This window comes from Drosophila sechellia, chromosome 2R, assembly GCF_004382195.2.
Source record: "Drosophila sechellia strain sech25 chromosome 2R, ASM438219v1, whole genome shotgun sequence".
In the NCBI taxonomy this organism is placed as follows: Eukaryota; Metazoa; Arthropoda; class Insecta; order Diptera; family Drosophilidae; genus Drosophila; species Drosophila sechellia.
In genome coordinates this window covers 18,821,910-18,831,303 of record NC_045950.1, presented here as the reverse complement: position 1 = coordinate 18,831,303, position 9,394 = coordinate 18,821,910, and the positions used below count along the sequence as shown (strand labels likewise).

Below are 9,394 nucleotides of genomic sequence, written 5' to 3'. Positions count from 1 at the left end.
TCAAGTGTAGCCGATATTGAAAAGTGAAGGCGGCTCCCCGCAAACGAATTTTAGATTTCAATTTCACCACCATTATCTGTTCATATTTTTTGCATTGCACTTTAATAGCCCTTTTGTGACGGGAATGCTCTAATTGCATTTTTACTAACAGCCTGAGTTTGAAATCTTATCTTATTTTTTCATATATATTTTAGCATATGTAATTTTTAAAGAAGATTGAGATTTGGCAAAAATAGACGTTTGTTGACCCATGTTGCCACGCCCCACGAGCCGCCCAAAACTGACACAGTTTTGAACAATAATGTTGCAATTTTTCATTTTATTATACGAGTATACCAAAAAGAACTTTCTCGTTCGCACGGCCACTAGCTGAGTAGCGGGTATCTGATAGTCGAGCAAATCGACTATAGCGTTCTCTCTTGTATCAATGTGTTTTCCAGGCAGTTTTCTTTGAGCAGCCTGCAACTTAAGCTAGCTTAGAACTTAATCGACTAAGGGAATGGTGGCCAGTAAGCCATTGGGCTATCGGCTTTTGCTACTCAGTTCGTCTGCGGAGACGTGAATGGGTTGGGTGAATTCGATGTTTTCGGCGGAGATATCTGTGCAACAAGAAAAAGGGTTAAATGGCGCAGAAGTATTAACACTTGCACACCCACCTGAATGTGATGGTTTACTGAATATCTCCGTTACGTTGAACAAGTCATTGGAGTGCGAGCTCCTTTTTCGGCGCGTCCTCAGTTGACCCAAGCTAATGTGGGTCTTGTCCAGCGGCAGATCATCGTCGCCGAATTCCAGGCACCTGCCATACACGCAATATCGTTTGCCCACCGGCGAGCAGCGAGTGCCTGGCGGGAAGTGTCCATTCCGGCCGTTCACCAGGTAGTACCTGTACTTGATGAACTCGTCCTGGCATCCAACGCGGCAGCTGCGGTCCGGCTCTTCGATGCTGGCCGAGATCTGGGCCCCGTGGCCGGACAGGCCGCGCACCTTCTGGCGATACCTGGCGCAGGTCTGTTCCGCATACTCCGCCGCCGTCTGCAAACGCTCGCAGGGCTGAATGCGATAGGAGCACAGTTGGATGCTCTCCACACCGGTCAGCCGGGAGGTGACTCCCTGCACGCCCTTCGAATCCGTCATGCAGTTGGAGTGGCAACCCGGGTGGGCCACCCACTCCGATTCCGAGGACGAGCTACGATCAAGGGCGATCAGTGATGCAGAGGCAGGCGGTGGGGGTCGCGGAATCTCTGGAGGATATGGCTTGTGATAGTTCCTCCTCTTGTACTGCGATGCTGGGGCATTGATGTGGTTGCCTTGGCCATTGGAAGGTCGCTTAGCTACCTCTGTAGAAGCGAATAGCATTACTATAACTCAAGTTTATTTAACTATAGTTTACCATTCTCGTAGTGATTCTTCAGTGGTTTTCCCTCCTGGCGCTCTGCATACCGGTGGCTGGTGGTCTGCTGTCTGCTCTCCTGATCTGAGGAATCCCTAGTGGGGCGCACTGATCTCGCCTCGCAGAAGCTGCTGTCCATCTTGAAGAAGTTGGAGGTGGAATTATCGCAGGAGAATCGCTCACAGCGACCGGAAATGCAGTAGGTGATATCCTCTGGATTGTGTTGCTTCGCTTTGCAGGTGGTGCCATCCGGGAATGTCCAGCGCCGGGACTTGGTGCCATTGGTCCTGGTGCGGCAGAAGATCTTGCAGGACGCGTCCAGAGTGCTGGGCAGCTGCTGACCCTCGCCGGTGAGTTCCGGATCCGACTTCCTCGCCTGCATGCACACTTGGGTGGCGAAGTCGTTGATCGTCTGGACGGGCACCTTGTGGCATTGCGGCGTGTTGCAGGTCACAAATCGCCGATCCCTGCCAATGCAACGCGACGGAAAGTTCAGGCAGCTTCTGTTTAACGTTCGGAGACCTGTGCTGCCCTCCAGGAGGCGGCGTGACTGCCCATAGAGGCAGCCGGACTCGCAAGCACTCGGCTCGCTCCACTCGCCCCAATTCGAGGGCGATCCTGGAAGCTCATTACCCATCGGATTGTAGTCGTGCAGCAGCGGGGGAATCCGGTTCGGCTCATGTCGGATAATCTTCTCGTGGGTGGCCTCGGGAACGTGTTCAGGAGGCCAGGACTTGAGGGCTGAGTAACTACCCTGTTTGGAGGAACGAGCCTCACAGGTTCCACCTCGACACCACTAAAGTTTAAGTATACACTGTTACCTGAGATAATGTTCCAAGCATATCAAGAGACTTACCATGTTGGGCCCGCATTCGGTGCCCTCCAGCGCAGGATGCGAAGTCCAGGGCAGTCCATCCTGGCGACAGTGGAGATCCCTACAGATTTCCATCTTGCTCTGGGTGCTGGCCTGCATGAAGTTCTTTCCAAAGCGCAACATGCACTGCTGATTGGCATTGAAGCGTTCGCCCGGAAGACGACCACCTGCCGTGTGATCCCAAGGACCCGCGAACGAGTCTCGATCGAATAGGCACTCCGCCTGGGGATCCCTAAAATAGATATTCCATTAAACTATTGTTAAGTGAAACTAGTGAAGCCACCTACATTAGGAAATCCTCAAGATAGGTTCGCGAGCACTTGGACCAGGTGACCTTGCCACTGCCCAGCTTCGGGGACATGATGTGCATGGTAGGATCGCAGCTAATCTCCTTGGCATCGTGTCGCATTCCCAAACTAAATAAAGGACGATGAAGAATATTATTTCACAGGATAGATATTAATCTACTTACTTGTGTCCAATTTCGTGGGCCACCACAAAGACGCTTTCGAAGTGCTTGGCCTCGTTGATGGTGCAGGAGTAGATGGAGGTGCACATGCCCTTGACCGTCGCCATGCCCACCACCTGGCTATTGGCCTTGCCCTTCTCGTAGGTGACGAGGTCGAGCCCCGTCAGCACCAGGGCATGATCGTAGTGCAGGGGATCTGCGTCGGAGAAGGGATTCAATTTCTCCTGCCACTTGCAGAAGCTGTTCAGGTAGTTCTCCACATCCTTGGACCGAACCAGACCCGGTGGATCCCAGGACTTCCAGATCTCTAGGCGCTTCAGCACGAAATTGATGCGACGACCCAGAGTGGGGTGATGGTATAGCAGCTGGACACCGTTGATCATGGCCAGCAGGAAACTGACCACCTTGCTCTCCGTGTTTGTGGGGAAGTTCTTCTGCATATGAGCATAGAGATCGCTGTCCACAAAGATGGCCGTCTCAATGAAGAGCTCCTCTGGAATGTCCGACCAGCGGGAGCGCGGCGGATCTCCAATGTAGCGTCGTCTTCGCTGATGATGGTGCTGATGTGGGTGATGATGTCGTGGCTGGAAGCGCAATCTCAACGGGGACTGTAACTGACTCTGGGCCCGCAACCGCCGCCGTGGTTCGTTGAACTCCTCCGCATCGGGCTCGAACTGCAGCTGGCTGTCTAACGGCGACGCCGTTCGCCTTGACGACGCCTCCCTGTAGTCGCCACCGTTCTTGTCCACCCTCGCTTGGTAGAGCACGTGCGTCCCGGTGCCAAAGCGCGCGGGGAGCGGATGGATCACCAGGTCACTGCCATTCTGCTGGAACACGCCGCGCTGCGAGATCGAGGCGTGAAGAATTAACAACCGGCCGGGATAAAGTAAACATATTTATGGAAGTGCGTTTAAATGCGGTGATCACCGAGTTCAATTAGCAACTAGATAATATTTTAACAAGATCGATTTAGAAAATCATAATATTTAAAATGAAAGCCATAGGCTTACAAATGTGAATTTTACTTCTATACTTGCTTACCACATTGCCGAGCTCGCAGAGATCGAGAGCAGCCGCTGGACTCCGGTAGAAGCATCTGTCCAGGCGCTTGAGCAGCTGCGGCGAGTGCTCCACGAACTGGGTGCCATTCTCAGTGCGTCGGATGAAGATGAAGGCGTCGTCGATCAGCTGCGGCGACTGCTGCAGCTGCAACCGCGCCTCCACATCTTCCCCAGCCTCCTGCTCCTTCTCCTCCGGCGGCAGTGGCCCATTACCATCTGGCGAATGAATTTGAATTAATTAAACTGTTCGCATAATGGCCGCAACTGGAGCAGCACGATGTGCTCTCTGGATTTCGATTTGGCTGTTTTACTCACCTTGCGCTGGCAAGCTGCGCCGCTGACGTCTCTGGTGAGGATTGCCCCCATGCTGCTCCGCCTCACCTGGCCGCTTCCCCTCCTCCAGCCGCTGCTGCTCCTCGGGTCGTTGTTGTGCCAAGTGCACGAGTTTGAATTCGGGCGCTGCCAGGTAAACAAACAACATAAATGCCTGCCATGGATCAATGCCAACAACTGCGCGGATTTCCGCGCCCCTTCCAAGACCCACCCACCTTAACCCACTCCTCCCCGGCACCTTAGCCCACTACCCCTCCACCGCCCGCCAGTTAACAGTTCAAGTTTAGCGTTCATCGATTGCAGTGGCTGATGTTTGGGCTCCTGGCCTAATGACATGTTGCAGTTAGTTATAGGTCATGGCTAAAATATTTCACTCACTCAGAAAAAAAGACTCAAATTATAAGTTATTGAAAATGCACCCATGACATATCAAAAGTATAGGTCATAAATATTCTAAGAAGAACGCCTTTTAAAAAAAATACCGACTTCAGATGATGGTGAATGAGATGGATATGATTTACTTGAAATATTAGTTAATGGACAAAAAAGAAAGTCCCAGTTATAGTCAGTGTAGCTAAAATGGACGAATTTGTTCACAGAACTGTAATGGATTTTTCTGTGCACCGCCCCCCGTTCTACTTACTCCATCTTAAGTCCATGGCATATGGGTCAGAGTTAAGAATCTTTTCGATCCAGTGCCCGGGGCCAACACTTACCCTCTTCCGGAGATCGTGATCCGAAGATCAGGGCGCGCTCGTGCTCCCTCAGATGGCCCACCAGGTTGTTCTCGTCCAGCTGCAGTGGTGGCATCGGTGGCATTGGTGGCATGGGAAAAAAGAGAAAGAGCAGCGAATGCGAATGAATGGGGCTTGATATGCAAAGCGGAAAGTGTAACATGGCCAGCAAAGCGTTAAACAGACCAAAACAGATGAGAGTACCCACGGAGAAGGGTTTTCTCAAGTCCCCCCAAAAAAACATAACCGAAATACTTTCACTCCACACAATGGAAAATTTGTACCTCGAAAAGAAAACCCCAATTAGACAGCTCAAACAGCTGTGTTGGGGTCACCAGCTCATCGGGTGGAAAGGTTAGTGCAGCAGTTGAAATGTATGTCTTATTCCGAAGCATACATATATACCATTTAGCATACAATCGCCGTATATTTTGTGGTGCGTGCGCCTGCTTTTCACGATTATTTAATTTAATTTGTTGTAACAGTTTTCATTCGGCTTTATTTTATTTGGCTTGTGGAAAAGCGCGTTGCATTCGACGGAGCGTGAAGAGCGTTTCGGCTTTTCGGATCGAAACTCCGCCTCCAGTGGGAGAAGGTGTTACAAATTGCCACTGTGGCGAATGTTTATTACCAACATTGTAATGCTGCGCCAAAAGGGGGCGTGGCTGGTCGTTAACCGCCCATGGGTATCAGATTATACTTAGTTTAAACTGAAGATTCTACATTCTAACATTCTATTATCATACACCCAATGTATTTCCGGGTTCCCCAAATATGGATCACATATAGATTAAAATAGGCCTATATAGTATCTTAAATTAGGACCCGGCTATAATAATTATTTGGTATGAAAGTAGATACCATTCCACTAATCCGCTAAAAATTATGAATTATAAATTACACTGAGCTTGGACAGTTCATTGTATTGCAACTAACAGATACCCTCTTTCCACCTCCGGTCTTACCTAACTCTTCGAAAATCTTTCCGCTGAACTTTAGGCAAAAGCAAACAATGTTCAATGAAATGGACACTAATTGGCTGCAAGGGCAACAGCACAGAAAGAGCAAATCAGTCGGCGATTGCCGGAAAAGCCCCAAATAAACAGCAACAATAAGCGATGACAAAATCGGGGGAAAAGCGGAAAATGCAAGTATGCTCGCTGTAATCGCCCGCCAAGCTGATTATGTGATGAAATTTTGCGTGACCCGTGGGCAGAATAGCAAAAAAAAAAAGGAGTGAAGAGCGGAAAGCATACACATGTATGCATGGAAAATAGGGCTAAAATGGCAAAAAGTGGAAAACCAACACGTGGAAATTATATCACAGAAAATTGTCTTCTGGCCAATTTGAGAGTCTGAAAGGAGTGCGAATGTAGCAAAACAAATGAAAAGGGGGAAAATCACGTAATCAAGAGCGCAACCAAGCGAATGGATTCTTAAGTATGACTTCAGAGGGTCAATAACTTGGCCAAAATTGGCAGCCAGAACCGCCTGTCTGTCACTCGAACTTGTTCCCAGTCTGAAAAATGCCTGGGAATCGTTCGCGATTTGGAGGCAGCTGCATCGGCCAGCTGGTGGCAAGATTGTTTGCAATTCCCTGTAATCGTGTGATGAGTTCCTAAAATACCGAAAGAGACTCTGCGACGCCAGCTCAAATTAAAGCCGCGAAGAATCTGGGAAAAGTGGGGGAAATGGGAAAAACGAGTAGGTATGTGTACACACACATGTAATTCGACAAGTTGTCGCCTTGTTGGCCAGGGATAATTTTTATTGGGTTAAAGCTCTCGAATTAACAAAACATATATCCCAACAAAGATATACTGCAGAGGTCATTCAACGCCTTGTCTATGCGACTGTGTACACGCTCCAGGCTCCCCATTTTCCCCCCGGAACTCGGCGACCAATTTCTGCTTAGCTTTTCAAACTCAAGTTGAGTCAGACATTATGTTTTTGGCTTTTGCTTTTTTTTTTGCCGCGCACATGTTCTGTCTATACGGCGATTTTTTATGCTCTTTATTGGTCACTTGACGCATACGTAGATGGATGATCACCTGTGTTTGTAAATGGGTTAATCGTATGACATTCAAGAGCACTTACACTTGGAAAATATTGGTGCTTAAATGGAGTATACGTTTTTTATTAAATATTTAAAGGGAGTAACATACTTTTGCTGATCTAACAGCATTTACTTAAATGTTTGAGTTTCTTACAACACTTTAGTCTTCAGTGTGATCGTGTGAAGGTATATCGCTTATCATTCGACTCTGAGGCCACTGCAATAGTTTGATTGATATCCTCACTCATCTTGTTCGTAAACTTTAAGCATAAATACAATTGTCACATGATTCAAGCCTGACCTTCAGAACATAAAAACTAAAGACTAATACTTAAAGGCATTCCTTGTTGATAAGCCTTAAGTAGCAATGAAAGATGTTCTACTTTTGCAGTTCGCTGTGCAGCTACAAAGCCAAAGTGCCATTCATCGGGTGACAATGAGGCAGCATTGATTGATATCGGGACTCACCTCAATGCCATTGTAGTGCAAGCTCCTCTTGCGACGCAGCTCAATGCTGACGGATTTTGGATTGGTGGAGGAGGAGGATGGGGAGGATGCGGACGGGCTGGCCCCGATTAGCAGCCACAAGGTGGTCAAAACAATTAAAGCCAAACGACGGTGCCGATTAGATCCAATTGCTGCGACAGTCATAACGATGCGTTTATGATGACGGCTTCTCTGGGACTCCACAGGTGGCTATTGTAATGCTCCGAGTGCACTAATCGCTCTTTGTTGTGGCAACAACCACGCGACGATTGTTGCATAAATTGCAAATATATTATTCCTCAGGCTGCGCACCGATTTCGGGTTTTTTGCGTCATAATTTTCAGTGGTAGCGGAGTTACATTTTCCAGCGGCGAAAATCGAGGGTGGAAAACTTAGAGCCCGATTTCTCAAAGGGGAGAGAGCCAAGTGAAGGCGCGATCGTGTACGGGGCTCCCACTTTTACGGCTGTTAATTCAAATGTTTATGCACTAATTAATTGCCCAGGCATTGCATTACGAGTCATTTGTTGTGGGCCACTTTTTTTTCGCACTCTATCTTATTTGGGTTTCGTTTTATTTTAGTGGTTGTGTACTTCAGTTTGTTGCCTAAGTTCTTCCTTATGGATCGACACTCGAGATAAGACCAAATGGTGCTTGAAAAGTGCTATTTCAGCTCCAGCTCCAGTTCTGAATTGCCAATATACATATAATGCCAGTCTTTTGTTTTCACATTTAAACGCACTTGATTTTATTTAAACGCCAGCGCACAATTAAGCAGCCAGCAACAAACACACACGGCATATAGATCATCGGCTCTGGAGCATAACGATCTTCTGGTTTTATGTCCATAGCCGAAAAGCACTTTATATGTATATTTCAACTAAAATCGCTAAATCACGCCGAAATCTGACCGCTTTGGGGCATTTAAAATGAAATGATTTACTGGAGGTCAATGCGCGTTGGATCGATCGAAGGACTTTTTTCGGAGCTATGAAAGAGACGGCGACAAAAGCGCAAAAAGAGACGGGGAGAGCGAGGCGCAACCACTCGCGACGGCGTCACTTTTGCGAATGAAATGTGAAAATCACGGAAAACTCGAGCTCGCGATCGTCGGCGGCGCTCCATTCTCGTTCGGCTTTTCGGCTGGAGTTCGCAAAAGTACATTTGGAGCGCAAACAGACTCATAAATATATGCTAATGAGCCAGAGCGCCGGAAGAAGAGAAGAAGAATGCGACAACCGTTAAGACGCAGCAAAGGGCCACAAAACAAAAAAACAGGAGAGTTTGGGGTACTAAACAAAAACAGAGGCAAAATTCTAAGGCGATGGCGATTGTTTTGTGGTCAAGTGCTTGAAAATGATGGAGCAGACGAAAACTTGACACTGATCATCAGCAAAAAAGGCTGCGGAGTGGCAAGAATTATGCTGCATTTCCGCCGCGGAGTTTCGATGTTCTGCGGCCTGTGGCAGCAGGAAATCTTAAATCAGCGAATGCAAATCAGGGGGGCACAAAAACAAACCGAACACAGCCAATTGAAGTGATCAACTTTTAATTGATGCAATCAATGGATGGTGCAACCGAGTGACGACTGGCAGTCAACGGGATGGCTTTATTAAAAATGGGGAACCTTAACAAACTATTAAATTTAATCCAAGAAGTTTTCATTTTTAAAATATGTATAAAATGGATTGGGCTCAAAGAGCTTGAATATCTATCAGAAATTTCAAACTGTAACGTTTTCTTTTTTGGTCTAATTTTAAATTTAAATTTGTAAATTATGGGCAGCACTGTTTCAGCCCTGTCTCGATAAGAGACGTACATGCACTGGTCACACTAAAACTATTGAAAATTATCGCACGTCTCGCATCTCTATTTTGCATGCTCTGCTCTAATAAATCGATTATTCTCGAGCGCCACTGCGGCTTAAAAGGGAACTAAGTCCAGAAATCGATATCGTCAAACTCATCGGCACTTATCATCGAGTTTACT

At 47.5% G+C, this 9,394-nt stretch overlaps 1 protein-coding gene across 1 annotated transcript; it reads right to left on the bottom strand.

The window, feature by feature from the left end:
• Window positions 1-305: 305 nt before the first annotated feature.
• LOC6615598 (A disintegrin and metalloproteinase with thrombospondin motifs 16) lies at window positions 306-8,450 on the bottom strand. The gene is made up of 10 exons (XM_032716244.1): window positions 7,389-8,450; window positions 4,847-4,925; window positions 4,113-4,256; window positions 3,778-4,013; window positions 2,740-3,578; window positions 2,555-2,683; window positions 2,250-2,499; window positions 1,394-2,189; window positions 657-1,340; window positions 306-599 (listed from the first exon to the last, which is right to left on the bottom strand). The coding sequence occupies exons 1-10, from the start codon at window positions 7,569-7,571 to the stop codon at window positions 523-525; spliced, it is 3,417 nt and encodes a 1,138-aa protein (XP_032572135.1). The 5' UTR covers window positions 7,572-8,450; the 3' UTR covers window positions 306-522.
• Window positions 8,451-9,394: the final 944 nt, after the last annotated feature.

What these genes read in the sequence shown, in the direction of transcription:
- LOC6615598 (XM_032716244.1), bottom strand. Translation starts at nt 7,571, where the DNA reads ATGACTGTCGCAGCAATTGGATCTAATCGGCACCGTCGTTTGGCTTTA. An exon ending in TATCTTGAGGATTTCCTAAT is followed by an intron (nt 2,500 to 2,554) that starts GTAGGTGGCTTC and finishes TATCTATTTTAG; the next exon opens with GGATCCCCAGGCGGAGTGCC. An exon ending in CCGAATGCGGGCCCAACATG is followed by an intron (nt 2,190 to 2,249) that starts GTAAGTCTCTTG and finishes CTTAAACTTTAG; the next exon opens with TGGTGTCGAGGTGGAACCTG.